Source organism: Phyllostomus discolor, chromosome 15 (genome assembly GCF_004126475.2).
Source record: "Phyllostomus discolor isolate MPI-MPIP mPhyDis1 chromosome 15, mPhyDis1.pri.v3, whole genome shotgun sequence".
Taxonomy (NCBI): Eukaryota; Metazoa; Chordata; class Mammalia; order Chiroptera; family Phyllostomidae; genus Phyllostomus; species Phyllostomus discolor.
The window spans coordinates 26,820,616-26,835,340 of record NC_040917.2 but is presented as its reverse complement, the minus strand read 5'-3'; the positions used below and the strand labels follow the sequence as shown (position 1 = coordinate 26,835,340).

General features: G+C 67.8%; 1 protein-coding gene across 2 annotated transcripts in view; it reads right to left on the bottom strand.

Moving 5' to 3' along the window:
• ADORA1 (adenosine A1 receptor) overlaps positions 1–14,725 on the bottom strand; it is a 26,175-nt gene extending 11,450 nt beyond the window's left edge. The window contains exons 1-2 of one of the 2 annotated variants that reach the window (XM_028531225.2): positions 14,490–14,725; positions 13,313–13,679 (exon numbers count right to left, since the gene is read on the bottom strand). In XM_028531225.2, the coding sequence (XP_028387026.1) occupies positions 13,313–13,653 (341 nt within the window). In that variant the 5' untranslated portion in view covers positions 13,654–13,679; positions 14,490–14,725. Of the gene's footprint in view, positions 1–13,312; positions 13,680–14,003; positions 14,326–14,489 lie in introns of those variants that run through there. The other variant, XM_028531224.2, reaches the window with a different exon arrangement.

Below are 14,725 nucleotides of genomic sequence, written 5' to 3'. Positions count from 1 at the left end.
CACCAGGCTTTCCCAGGGGGGTGCAGGCAGGAGCGGGGCCCCCTTGGGGGATAGTCAGCAGAACTCCGTTTTCCTGCCTGAGCTTTTGACGGCGTGTCCCGGAGGGTGGGGACCAAGTCCCGTTCCCGGTGGGCTCCCAGCACCTGCCCCAGTCCCTGGCGGCCAGTCAGCACCCAGCCGTGTTTGGGGAAGGAGAACAGGTTCTCACACAATTCTCAACTGAAAACAGAGAGCGTGGAAAGAGAACGAGCCCAACGAACAGAAAAGTCACAAACACGAGAGACATTATTCAGTAACATCAATCAGCGGTCGGCTCCAACGTGAGAGAACTGGGAGGGTGGGGCTCGGGCTCGCGCAGCCCCCTCCGGCCTGCACGAGGGCCTGCACCCCCCCCCCCCCCCCCCCGAACAGCGGACCCTCTGCAGGAGCCTCAGGCTGCCCGCGTCGCCCAGCCCAGCCTGCGAAGCCGCTTCAGCAGCAGGCTCCAGCAGGGGTCTGACCCAGCTCCTCCCGCTGCAAGGCTGCCGCTCTGCTCACTGCTCTGCTCACTGCCAGCGAGGGGAACAGCCTGTTCTCCTCCGTGGGGTGCGGCCCGCACCCTTGAAACGGAGCAGCAGGGAGCCTGGCGGCCCCCCGGAATGGGGCCTCTGAGGGGTGAGCCATCAAGGTCCTCTCGGCCGGTTCTCCCGCCTCGGCACAGCCCTGCGAGGTGCTCTCGCGAGCCAGGACCCTGCAGGGACCGCAGGGTGGTGTGGGGGCAGGGGCGGGGAGCTTATTAAATCAGAGCCGTTTTTTCCACCCACCAGGCACGAAGCCTGGAAGTGCGCGGAGCTGGGAAAGGAACCGCAGGCTGCTGGCAACAGGGGGCCCTGGGGGCTGAACGAGGCAGGAATGGGCAGAACAGGCCCCGGGGAGTGGGGGGGACCCCAAAGTGCCTTCCCTCCCCCCTGAAGTCAACACCCCTGTGAGGGCCCTGTGGCAGGTCCCACTCTGGGCCCTGGAGCTGCCCCCTGGACAAGGAGCTGGAGCCCAGCACCAGCTCCCAAGCCCCCGAGGGACGGCCACGCCTGTCCCTCCCCTGACCTCTCCCCGCTGTAGCTGCTGCCTGCTTCTCCCAGAGGGGCAGACACAGGCCGGCGTTTCGGGGACAAGGCCCGACTCGGACTCAGGCTGCTGCCAGCGAATCGGACCCCCTCTCAGAGCCCGACTCCGCATCTGCGACTCGGGGCCACACCTGCCTCTGTCCCCTAGGCTTCCCAGCGGTCTCCTTCCTGTCCTTGGTCCAAGCACCGGGGGCCCGGGGGGCTGGCCCAAGGGCATGCAGCCGGACCAGCTGAACGAGCGGAACTGCACTCGGGGCCAGAAGCCTCCACGCCCCGCTCTGGGGCTCCAGCCGAGAACTCCCCTGTGGCTGCGAGGAACCGAGGGACAGGGCCTCAGGCCTGTCAGCCCAAGCGTCCCAAGGCCCACAGCACTCGGTGCCCCGGTTCCAAAGCACCTGCGGCCCCCCATCTTGGGGGGAGGTGACAGAAGTCCCCAGAAGGAGGGAAGTCCCTGCCGGTCCATGCCGATGCCCCGTCAGGGGGAGCAGCACCCAGGGGAGCAGTGCCCAGCACACACACAGGGGAGGGTGGCACCGGACGGGAGGCGCAGGGGGCAGCGGTCCCCTCCCTCCACTCATAGGGGTCCCGTCGCTGCCGCATCACAGACGGGAACACGGAGGCCCAGGAAGGTCCGGGGAGCGCCAGAGCCCCAGCAGGGCTGGCCGGTGCGGAGCTGAGGCCGGGCTCTGTGCAGCGCCTCGGCCTGGCAGGGCAGAGAGGGCCTCCCCAGGCCTCTCTCCACCTATCACCGCCGGGGGCCTCGAGGGGTCGTTTCTGTCTCCAGATTTAGTTCCCCTGCCCTTGGGACTGAGGGGGCCGTGCAGATGGGCACGTGCAGGCCCTGGGCCCAGAGAGGAAGCAGGCAGGGCCAGCAGGGAGCCACACCAGCCTACGGCCACAGCAGCCTCAGGCCCCGCCCTCACCTCTCAGCTCCGCCTGTGCTGACCCCTGTCATCTGCAGAAGCCCGGGCGCTCCGTGACGACAGAGGCCCAGCAAGCAGGCGCGTCACACACAGCGCCCCCTCAGGGTCCGCCCGGCAGCTCTCCAAGCCCCTTTTCCACTTGCGAACTCACTTCCACGTTCCTCGACCTCCCTGCATCTCAGCACCTTTCTTTGCAAGGTGGACTTGGTGCCAGCCTTGCCGACGTAAGTGGAATTAAATACACTACAAAGGTGACACTGAAGCCACCGTGAGCCAGCCGGCACCCCGCCCCCGCCACAGAGAGGGTCTCGCTTCCTGGGGCCCCTCACGCCAGGCAGCCCCCGCACGCACCGCCAGGCCTGAGGCAGAAAGGGAGGTGCCCGGGCCCTGTGCCCAGAGCAGTGGCAGGCCACGCCCTCACCTGTGCACGGCCCCCCCCCCCCCCCCCCCCCCCCCCGGTGGCGGCCGGCCAGGCTGCAGTGACTCCCCCATGGCCGCCCTCACCGCACCATCTGTGAAAAAGGAAGCCTCAGGCCGCAGTGTGGAGGGGCTGGTCGGCTGCCCGCCCCAGCCACACGGAGACAGACAGACACACAGACACGCACACAGCGCTGTCCACCCCTCCTCCTGCCTCCCAGCGGCTGCAGGAGGGGGAAGGCGCGCCAGGATGCTGGGGAGAGACGTGTCCGCACCCACAAGTGTCTACAACCCATGAGGCACACGCTGGCGTTCCCAGCTCACGGGTGAAGAGACAGAGGTCAGAGAGTCTGGCTGAGACTGGGAGACCAGCGTGGCAGCCTGACTCCCCCTGCCCTGGGTCACTGAGGCCCCCTAGGGAGTCGGGCAGGGACCAGGGACCAAGAGTCCCCTCACCGAGGAGGTGGCTGGTCAAGCGAGCCGGCGGCAGCCCAGGCCTTGGGCTCCAGGCTCTGGTGTCCCAGGCCCAACCCCCACTCAGCACTGGACAGGTCAGGGGATCCTCATCCCCCAGCCTCCCACAGACGGGCTCCCGTACCCCTGAGTCTTCTCACAAGTGTTTCCCTTGAACGTTTCTCTTCCCATCTCGACTGCAGACTGAGTTCACACCCTAGCCACGTTCCGATGGGACGAGGGGGCCTCGAGACTGCCCCCTCCTGGCTGATTTGGCTTCAGCAGTGGAGAGACATGCACTCCTGGGGCTGCCCGTCACTGAGGGTGGGAGCCCAGCACCCGCCGCACGTGGGGCAGGCGTTCTTGCCGGGGTGGGGCCTCCCTCTGCCCACAGGTCACCAAGCCTCACCCTCACGTCCAGCACCCGAAGGGGGCCCTCCACAGCCCCTGCAGGTGGGACACAGAGAGGAAGCAGGTCGGCTCCAGGCGCGGGGCATGTCCACCCACAGCTGCGCAGGTCTGTGCTGTGCTCCCACTCGCCTGCGGGTCCGTGTCGGGCAGCCCGGCCAGCCCTGGGGCAGCTCTGAACTGCAGGCCAGAGACCAGGTCAGGGGTGTTGGGGTGCCCTACCCTCCCCCCAACACCCACAGCCAGCCTACCCCTGAGCGACGGTGCTATTCTTGCCTCCTGATCCGACAGCACTGCCTTACCGACAGGTTTTTGCTGTAGGAATTGGAACTGAGCCCATTTCACAGACGTGGAAACTGAGACCCAGGCAGTAAGTGATTCCCCACAATCACCCAGCAGTGCTGCAGTCAAGGCTCAAACACAGGTCTTTTCATTCGCCCGTTCAGTCCCTCACTGGGCAGTCCCGTCGCAGGCAGCAGCTCCGTGGCCGATAGCGGGTTGTCTGACCTCTTGGAGCCCCAGCTTCTCAGGAGATGTGGGGGCTGGGGCCACGCCATACTGTTAACACAAGACGCTGTCAGTGCCTCTGCAGAAGGCTGTGCAGGAACTTCCACAGGAGAACGCACACCAGCTCCCCGGCACGGTCTCGCAAACTCCAGGTGCTCAAGAGCCACGTGCTGCCACTGACGTCCCTTCAGCGACCCCCGGGCCAGCTGTTGGGGACAAAAGTGGAACCGTGCTGGGCAGCATGGGCACAGCAAGAATGGGCGTGGGCCAGTGAGCAGATCGGACAAGGGCTGTGTTTCGGGGGAGCACAGGAGCTGCAGGGAAGTGAGGGCAGAACCAGGAAGGCTTCCTGGAGGCGGTGTTGTCTGAGCTGAGTCTTACGGAGTGAGCAGGAACGAGACAGATGAGAGAGGGTGTTTATGGGAGAGGACTCATCCTTCTCCGGACTCCGAGGCCTGGGTGGGAAGAAGACGGCGGAGGCAGAGAGAGCACTCCCAGCCTCGGGGGACAGGCATGGGGCTGGAGGGACCTGGGCCCCGTGTGCCGGGAGCGGGCCGAGCCTGCCCAAGCCTCCTGCCGGGGCCGCTGGGGAACCATCGCCCGTGGGTCTGTGCCCTTGAGGACAGGCCTGGTGTCCCCACAGACACACGCTGACTTGAACACGTGCTCCTGCCTGAGGGGGTGAAGCGCGCACAGGAAGGAGCCCCCTGGGCTGGGACTCACGAGGGGCTGGGTGGGAGGAGGGATGGGGTGAGCAGGCAGAGTCTCACGAAAGATCTGGAAGCCCGGGCCTGTATTTTGTGACTCGTAAGAAGAAGAACGAAGAGCTATAACCCACTACACACACACGCACACACACACACACACACACACACACACAGTCCACAGGTGTCAATGTGTGAATACCACCCCACACGCCTGCCCCACGAAGCCACGTGGCCCCCTGCCCCGATCGCAGCCGTGCTCCCACGCCCCTCACTGGCTCGCTGGCTCAGTGCAGACTGTCAGCCCGGGGGCCTGACCCAGGGCCTGACCCGGGGCCTGCTCTGAGGGGTGTCTGCTGCACCACTGTCTTCAAGGTGGCCCCCGGAGCCTGGAATGGGGGTTCCCTGCAGAGGGCGGGCCCCTGAGTCTGTGGGCTCAGTGATCCCCCAGACACACTGCACATTCTCCTCCCCGGAGCCTGACAGGGGGCCCTAGGGAGACACGGAGGACCCGGAGGAGCTGTTCCCAGCCTTCCCTCCTAGCAGCGGGAGCCTGTGGGACGTCAGGAGGCTGGGGCACTCCCCCCACCCCTGGGACCTGCCAGGTGAGCTGGGGTGAGACCTTTTACCTGCCTGTGCCCAGCCCCTCCCCCCCCGCCCCCGCCCATCTCCTGGGAGTGTTTTAACGAAACAGCCCTTCCTTCGCCAGGGCCTGCCTTCGGCCTGTGGGTGGGGGGGGGGAGGGCTACGGAATATCCCATGGCTTCTTCCCAGCCGGGCCACCCCACCTCCCCCGTGGGGGCTTCCCTCCGCACAAGCACCCCCCCCCCCCCGCCCCTCTCCCGGCCGACACCGCCCCAGCCAGCTGCTGAGGGCGGCTGGGTGCAGGCCCAGACGAGAGAGAACCGCCCCCCGGGCCCTCGAGAGCTCGCAGCTGGCTTTGACGCAGACCCGAGCACGGCGGGCGGCGGAGGCCAGTGGACACCGCGCTGCGAGCGTCCAACACGCTCCGGGAAATCCGACCCAGCGACAGCGCCCGTTCCCTGAGTGCCCCGCATTTGCCAGGCCCTCCGTCTCGTCTGCAGGCCGCGTGACGACGTGGAGGAGGCGTGAAGAGGCGTGTGCTCACGCCCGTCCTTCCACGGCGGGTCCCTGTGACCAGGGGAGGGCGCGCCCCTCACCGGAAAGGGGGTCACTGGAAGTGCCGGGGGCACAGGGGCGTCCTTCAAACGGGCCTTCCCCTCTCCTGCCCCAGGGGGGTGCTGCCCGCCGACTCCCTGGTCCAGCTGGGCCGCTGTGGCCCGAGCCCTTGGTTCCACTGGGAGAGAAACTAGGCTGCCAGCCGGCAGGGGCGGGGGAGGGGCGGGGGGCTGGGACGTGGATGCAGTGCTTCCCAGAGCGTCCAGGTCGACCCCGCCCCCTGCTGCCCTGCCAAGCACACTCGCTCCAGGAGCTAAAGGGGACCGTGGCAGGTCGGGCCAGCTGGGGCCTTCTGCAGTTGCCAGCACCCCATGCCCACCAGCTCTGCCCCCCCGGGCTGCACTGGGCACATAATGACTGCCAGTGGCCTGGGTGACCACCCCCCCCCCCCCCCCCCCCCGCTGCCTTAGCTGACACTTGCCACTCAGTGCCCAGCAGCTGTGACAGGCCCCTGCTGTGCTGGGGGGGAGGGGGCAGCGAGAGGGGCCACCCCGGGGGATCTGCCGTCACCTCCACTGCAGCGTCCCTGAGGATCTGGGTCAGCCCGCCACCCTCCCTCGCCGCCCCCGGCTCCAGGCGGGGCAGCACCATCCACCCCGTGGCTTCAGCCACAAACCGCAGAGTCACAGCCGACTCCTTCTCCGCTTCGCACATCCACTCCAGCACCACCCCCGGCCCCCCCCAGCCCCGAGGCCGACAGGCTGCAATCTCTCCGGTCCTCTCCACACCCCACCCCACCCGCCCACGCCACCGCAGCCTGCCCTGCCCTGCCCCCACCCACCCTGCACCCAGCAGGCCGGACCATCCTGCGTCCACGTGGTGGGCGCACCGCCCTCGCACACAGGGCGTTCGATTGAGACAGATCGTGCTCCCGCGTACCGCCGGATTTGATTCGCTGATACTTCATTAAGAACTTTCGACCTTTTAAATATGCAACTGGGATTACATCACCCTGTCTAAAGCACTTCTGAGGCTGCTCGGCGCACTTAGACTGAAGTGCAAGTGCTTGGCCCAGAGCCATGGGCCCCGGCCTCCCCAGGTCCGGGCGACCGTCCCTCAGACGCCGGCTGCCCTGGGGAGAGGCCAAGCACAGCCTGACGCAGGGGGTGCCAGGGTGGTGCCCCTCCTGCCCTCTCCTCAGGCTCCTCTGCCCCTGCCCTGGGGATCGCTCCCGCCCACCAGTCCCTGGGGGCACAGAGGCGGGCGGGGGCCTCGCGCTGGGCCGGGGTCTGGCCCCGGCTCGGTGAGGGAGGGGACTCTCCGGGGGGCTGCAGACACACACGTGTCTCACCTCAGACCCGTCATCACCTCGAGCTCCAGGCGGGCCCTTCCTGCCGCTCCTGACGCCACCAGACGCCCCAGCTCCAGTCACCGTCCCACCCCCACCTCTGGGGAGCGATCTCACGGTCTCACGGGCGGGAGCCAGTCCAGACTCCGCGCATCGCTGCCTCCCGCACCCTCCCTCGGCGCCGCGGACCTGCCTTCGGAGGGGCGCCCCCTCCCAGCACGGGCACCAGCGCCACACACTCTGCCTCCTGCCGTGAGCCGAGCCCAGGGCCCTCTGGACCGGCCCTCGGGCCCCCGCCCGCCCCTCTCCGGGACGGCCCTCGGAGAGGCCCTCCTCCGCTCCACGCGGGCCGAGTCTCAGTGGGCGCACGGACCAACGTCACCGCATCCGGGAGGACAGCGCGGCACAGCAGGCCCGTCCCCTGCCCTGCTCCGTAGCGTCGCCCCCCAGGCCCCTCAGGGGCCCGTGCGGGCTCCGCCGACCCGCTCTGCACACGGGGCCTCTCGGGCACCACGTCCGGGGCTCGGGGGTCCCCTGCACATGCCTGGCTCTCCTCCCCTCTCTGTGCTGGTGCCTGCTCTCCCCCTGCCTCCCAGGGCTCAGTCCTCGCTCCTCCTCTCCACCGTGGGCACTTGTCCTGCCAGTGGCTCCCCGCCCCCACCCGGCCTCCCACCCGAAGTCCCCCCGGGAACTCCCAGCCACCTGCTCAGCATCACGCGCGGCCCAGACCCAGTGAGTCCGGAAGGGCCCCCGTGTCGCTCCCACGCCAGCCGCACCCGCAGCCCCACTTCGGGGCCCGGGATGGACAGTGTGGTCGCATTGACCCTTCTGTCTCCCGTGCCCACACCCAACCTACAGGCAAACTCTTGGGCTCTTTCTCCGGAACACGTCAGAACGCACGCAAACCGGTGCTTAAACTGGACACGACGTAGCACACGGAGAAGCGCACGCACCGCTCCGTTTCCTTCAGAAAAGCTCAGCAGCGGGCAAAACCGACCTGCGGGCACAAAGACCAGCCGGCGGTCACCCTCGAGGGCACTGACTAGGGGCGACACCAGGGGGCCCCCCGGGTCGCGGAAACTGTCCTGAACACTGACCTGGGCGGTGGCCACGGGGTCTGTCCATCTGCGATGCTCGCTGCGCCGTCTGCCTGAGCCTAGGAGGCCGCGGGGACGACCGACAGCCCGAGGGCCCCTCGTCACCTCCCATCTCTGCTCCGTGCCCCCCCGGCCCCGGGGCCAGCCAGCAGGGAGCACCCCCCGGCCCTGCAGCTCGGGACGGCGCTCCTCCCCGAGAGGCTGAGTGATGGGATGTCAGGCCTCGTCGGGGAGAGGCAGGCACTGAGCTGAGCCCCACGGCCCTCCCGTCCTGCCCACCCAGCCCAGAGGGGCCCGGGGCGGAGGAACGCCAGGCTCCCCCCACCGGGGGCTGCGGCTCCCGTGGGACTGGCCTGCCTGGACCAGTGACCGCGCTGGAGGGCAGACGAGGCTGCGGTGGAGGGAGCTGGGACACCGCCCGGGGACCCCCACAGCTGGGGCCTGTGCTGGATGCAGCTGTGCAGCCCAGGGCGCAGGGTCGGCCCAGCCTCGCAAACAACGAGGTTCATGAATGTCATGCTGTGATCGTTGTAATAATTTTTAAGCCTGGTAATAACCCTCATAATTGAAACTGTAGGGAGGGATAAATAGAATATGATGTTCTCTTACTGAAGAAATGCGGACAGCCGGCCTGCTCGGAGCCGGGCGTGGGAGGACGTGGGCGGGTGGCACTGAACAGGCTCAGAAAGGCCGCCTGGACCATGAGCGATGGGGAACGGGACACAGATGCACCCTGAGCACCGACAGAGGCAGGTCCCCCGGCCCCCTGCTGGGGGGAGGGCGTGGCGAAGGCATTCCTCAAGGAAGGCCAGTGATGGCTGAGACTGAAAGGTGAGTTCAAACCAGCTGACACTAGACCATCCTCAAACTCCTTACCAACTGGTCTGTGTTGGCCTGGGAGATGCTGGTGACGTCACACGGGGGAACACACTGGACTGTGAAGCTACAGACGCTCTCGACTGTGCAAGGGTGACCGGTGGCCGAGAGGTGGTGGGCAGACAGGGAGATGAATGGATGCACGGAAAATCGTCCCCGAATGCCAAACGTCAACACTCGTCTGCACGCGGTGGAGTTACCGGCGACTTTCTCATCTCTGTTTCTTCCCAGGCTCTTGACATTTTACACAGTAAACATGCGCTCAGGACTCCACCCCAGGACCCTCGGCCGAGGGCGCCTCGGCCTCCACCTGCTTCCCAGGGGCTCAGATCTGGGCCGGCGGCAGCCTGGGAGCCGCCTCCTCGCCGGCCGGCGAAGCGGCCACTGGGGAACTCATCCACGTCGCACCTCATCCACCTGCAGCCCACGGCACCTGGCCCAGCTCGCTCTTCAGCAAGAGCCACCTGAAGGCCGCCCCTAATTCAAACAAAGAACGGCCTGTCTCATCACCAATCACACTCCCCTCGGCCCACCCCAGCGCTGACCGGCCGACTCCGCTCTGCCCCCGGAGGGGTGGCTGCTGAGAGCCCTTCCTGCCCGGCCCCGGCCTCCAGGGTCAGAGGCTAGGGAGCCAGAGTGGGCACTGGGTGCGGGGGAGGACAGACGTCCTGTGTGCTGGAACCCTGGCCTCGCTTCCCCTTCTGCAGGGGGGGGGGCTGGACGGCAGGGCTGCTCGCAGCGGCTCCGCCCTTGCCCAGGCAAGGGGACGCTCCAGTCCTCTGAAAGCAGAGGCCGGGACCTGAGACCCTGAGGCCACAGACGGTGGCTGGCTGGGGGTGGGCGGGGGTACAAGCACAGACCTCTTTAACTGTCCGGAAAGCCCAAGCTAGTGAGTAGGGAGGGCGGGGGGGCCGAAGTCGGGTCCGAGAGGGAACACACCCTCATCTACGGGAATCCTCGCCCGCCTGAGCCGGGCCGGCAGGAGCCTCCGCTCCTGGCTGTGCTTCCCGGTCAGCAGCCCAGCCGGGCAGGCTTCCAGCTGTGGACAGAGGCGAGGCTGCCGGGCCCCGCTGCCCACTGGGGTGAAGGTGAGGAGGGAGTGGAGGAGCGTGTGTGGGCCGAGTGGAGGCAGGGGACGCAGGCCCGGGTCAGAGGAGAGGCCGCCCCGCCGACAGCCCCCCCACGAGCCCTGCGGCTCCCCGGGGCTGGTTCCGGCCACACGTGGGCTCGCTGGCCAGGGGCGCCGGGCCTCGATTCACACCCGGCCTCTTCTCCTGACAAGATGTTCGTCTGGGCAAATCACCGAACCTCCTGGAGCCCCGGACCTCAGTTCACCCAGAAGAGTGCCTGCGGGAAGGGGCTGGCAGTGGTCTCCGCTGGTGACAGGCCTCGAGCCCTGAGACACAGCAGCTAAGATCTCGGCCTCGCGCCGTTCTCTGCGCCAGGGGCTAAAGACAGCACAGACAGCTTCACCGGGATCTCAGCACAGCGCCATCCGGGGCAACGGCACGGAAGAGCCTCGGGGCTGACAGGAGCCTCGGAGAGCCGGGCGGGGGGCGGGGGCAGAGGTGAACGCCGCCGCATCCCAGGCGGCGGGCAGTCAGCGACAGCGCCAGGTTGAAACTCGGGTCGAGCTGACCCCCACACACCCCCTCCCCTCACCCCACCCCACCCACCGGGTCTCCTGCCCACAGACAGGGCTTTGCTGCTCAGGGAGTCCCGCCAGCCTCCTCTGCAGGGGCAGCCCCCGGGGGGGTGGGCGCCACCCAGACCCCCGGGGTGGGGGTGCTGAGATGAATGTGGGGGGAGGGGCTCCCAGAAGTGAGAGCTGAGAGGAATGGGGCATCAGTTGCCAAACAAGTGAAGGTGTTGTGCAAATGACATGCAAAGCACATGTAAACGACCACGGGTCATTGATGAATCAACCATTTGAGGCTTTTTCTCTTTTGGTAGCTGGATCGCACTGCATGCTGCGAACCTGTCTTCTCCCTTGTCTTCCTGCCAAGTGGAAGGAAGTAAAATTTGTGGTTGACCGACCAAACCCTGCCTCGCTCGGTGAGGGGTCCAGCGGACACGTCAGCAGCGGCCGGGACACACCTGCCGACGCTTGTTCCGGATTCCTCCCTGCCGCCCGGGGCCTCGTTCACCACTGGCTGGCTCAGAGTGCCAGGGCCCCCAAGCTGAGAGGTGTCCCCCAGGCCCAGCAGCCCTGCGACTCCAGGGGGCCCGTGGGGAGTGTGACAGGCAGGGCCTGGAGTGGCCTGCCACCTCAGCCCCTCCTCCACCCAGGAGCCCAGCTTGGGAGCGGGGCCCTCCAGGCTCTGGGGCCTGAGCTGCTGGGGGGCCCGGGAGCAGGGAGGGCCCGGCCACAGCGAGACGGTGAATCAGAGGGTCGGCGTCTGGGAGGCCTGCCTGAGGCTCAACCAGGTGAGCTCTGGACGCCCAGCTAGTTCAGTCCCCGGTAGCTGAGTGCCTGTTACAGGCCCGACGCCACGCCAGGCTTTCTGTGCCAACGGCAGCACAGGCAGGACACCAGAGCTGCCCCTCAGGCACTGCCGACCAGCCCACGGTGCCTGGACGCCTCCCTGGGAACTCGGGGTGGGGGCACGCGTGGGTGGGGGCCACACTCGCCTACTTTGCCTTATGTCGACTGTGACGAGACGGCAGATGTGAACCTGCCGCGTGTGGCTCACATGCGCGTGCCCGACACAGACTGCCCGCTGTATGTCCTCCCAGGCATCCCAGGGAGAAGGGACGGTGCCCTCGTCCCCTGCGGTGGATGAGGTGAATGAGCGACTCTCTGAGGTCACACAGCCAGAAATGCCCAGCAGGGCCGGGGACCCGGCCTGCACGCCCAGCCTCAGCGCCGCCGCCGCCCTCAGAAGGCAGCCCAGCCCCACCCCCAGGTGCACAGAGGCCTGGAGCACACAAGCTGACCCTCGGGGCAGCTGCTGCCACCCCACAGGGCAGGCAGGGCAGGCAGGGCAGGCCCCACCTCCGTCACAGCAGGACCAGGCTCCTGCTCACCCTCGCACCCGCTCCTGCCGGAATTCCTGAGCAGCTGCCTGCACCGGCCCGTCTGTGGGAGCCTCCCAAGGTGGCGGCTCTGCGCGAGGTCAGGAGGGGCCCAGCCACCAGAGTGGGCTGCAGCCAGTGTCTCCCGCACAGCCCACCAGACCTGGGACCCAGGGCAGCTCGAGGGCCCCGTGGGGCCGAGCATCCTGGGTGCCCAGGCTGCCTGCCCTGGGAAACCTGGAGGCTCTGCTCCCGACCGGCGTCAGGGCACACCCTGGGTCTGAGTTTTCCCTTTGCCTGCTCCCACGCAGCTTCCTGACAGGAGCATGGTAAGAACAGGAAAAAAGATACGTGAGAAAAGCTTCCCAAAGTTGCACAAACTCAGTGCAAACGGGAGAAACATGGGCGGCTGGGCCTGCCCGGGCAAGTTGCCAAGTAAGGCCACAGGCCCCACGTCCCAGATATGGAGGCTGCAGCAGGGACAGCAGGTGCCAGAGCCGGCCGCAGCCCCCGAGCCGCATGGAGGGGCCTCTCGGGGTGTCCCAGCAGGGCCGGCTGGCAGGGCGCCCAGGCCCTGCCTGGTGCTGCGACGGTGGCCTGGGAGCCCTGGGAGCCCTGGGAAGGAGCCCCTGGGGAAGGAGCCCCTGGGCACTAGCACTCTCAAGGAGACAGTCACCACGAGGCCACCCACCCTGGTGCTGCCTGGACACAACCTGAGTCCCTGTGTGGTGGCCAGCAAAGACCTGCACGGTTTTGTGCCCGAGCAGGATGGTCGAGAGAAGGTGCCGCACTTGCCCCTCCTCCTGCTGCCACAGAGCTGCCGGTGCGGGTGCCGGGCAGATGTGCCAGTGCCTGCGGCAGGGCCACCCTGTCTGGCTGGAGGAGCAGCCCTCCGGCTCCTGGTGGGCCACCCTCCACACACGCTCACCGCCCCCTGGCAGCCTGCTGCCCCCTCCACTCCCCCGAGACTGGTGGGCTCTGCTCGTCCTGCCCAGTGCTCACCGGGACTCCTGCTGGCCCCTCCAATCCCTCACTCCAGGCCAGACAGCTGGCTGTGTCCAGAGAACAGCAGCAGCGTAGCTTGGGGTCCTGGGCACCACCAGGCTGGCACTCCCCCAGCCACCCAGCACCCTCCTGCCTCGGCGACAGCTCAGCCTGGCACTGCAAAGCAGAGGGCAGGGGACAGAGTGCGGACTGGGGCACAATGGCCCAGAGGACATCTGGCTTACGGGGCCCTGTGCTCCACCTGCCAGCCTCCCAGGACGGCCCTCACGCCGCCCAGCATGGGCGTGGCCGGCACCTCCCGCTGCGGCAGACTCACCGGAGCGGGATCTTGACGCGCAGGTAGCGGTCCACAGCGATGGCCAGCAGGGCCAGGATGGAGCTCTGAGTGAGGATGAGCACGGGGCAGGCGACCATGAGGCAGGTGTGGAAGTAGGTCTGCGGCCCGATGTTGATGAGGATGGCGAGGGGGATGACCAGAGCCCCCACGGCCACGTCGGCCACGGCCAGCGACGCGATGAAGCAGAAGGTGGCGTCCCGCAGCGCCTGGTTCACCTTCACCGCCCAGATCACCAGCACGTTCCCCGGCACGGAGACCAGGGCGATGAGCACCTCCACGCTGATGTAGGCGGCCTGGAAGCCCGAGACGGAGGGCGGCATGGCAGGCGAGCGCGTCAGCGGCGCACCTGGGGTCGGGAGGCGCGGGGTGGGAGGTCTGCCCGTCCAGGGCGGGGGCTGGGGGGCCCCCTCCCTCTGGAGACGAGCCCCACTTGGCACAGCCGGCGCCTGCCTGGGCTGGCAAGACGCCCCTGCCCTTCTCGGCCTAATCTCTGTCCCTCCCCTGTCACCCCTGGAGGTTCCACTCAGCAACTCAAGATAACAGTGCTGGGTCCTCCCCTGGCTTCTTTTTTTTATCAGGTGTGAGGCAGCTCCCGGTACACACCCTACAGGGGTCCCCCATGCCTGCCTCTGCCCACCTAAGCCCACAGAACAGAATACCAGGAGCTCACTAGCCTGCCTGTTGGCCACCAGGGGGTCCCAGAGGCGGTGCCCAAAGTTGGGGACACCTGGTGCCGCCCGGAGCTGCGGGCCGCGCAGGGCAGGGCTGGCTCCGCGCAGCCTTAGCGCCGCTCATCGTCCTCCGGCTCCGCCGCAGCCCCGGCCTTTCCAGCAATCACATGGTGCGCGGAGGCTGGGCCCCGGACGCTTTTAAAGAGGTAGCGCCCTACTCCGCACCTGGGACGGAGCTGACCGACGCTAGTCTGGGGAACCGAGCCCGGCATCCGCAGTGTCGCGCGGTCCCCTTTCCCCAGCGTGCGCCCACCCACCCTAGCCGCTGAGCGCCAGCCCCCCAGCCGCGCTCCGGGCCCCGCTCCAGCTCTACCGGGGACCCTCGCCCACTCCTGCTCCTAGAAAGGGGCTTTCTAGTCGCCGTTTTCAACCCTCTCCTGCGTCCCCCTGGGGGACCCCTGGTGCGGACGGAAACACAGACCTACCCAAGGTCACCAAAGCTGGCAGAACTCACAGCCACCTGAGCGGGTCCGTCCAAAAGCGCCCCGCCCCAGCCCGACGCCTTCAGTGCCGCCAGTTCGTGGGTGCCGGAGCACCCAGGGCCAGCGAGCCTGGTCCGGGGATGGGGCGGGCGGACTCGCCTCGGGCGCCCCCAGCGCGGGAGCCGAGCTGCACAGGGCTGCGCACACCGGGGGGCGGGGGCGGTGCACCGCAGGCCCTC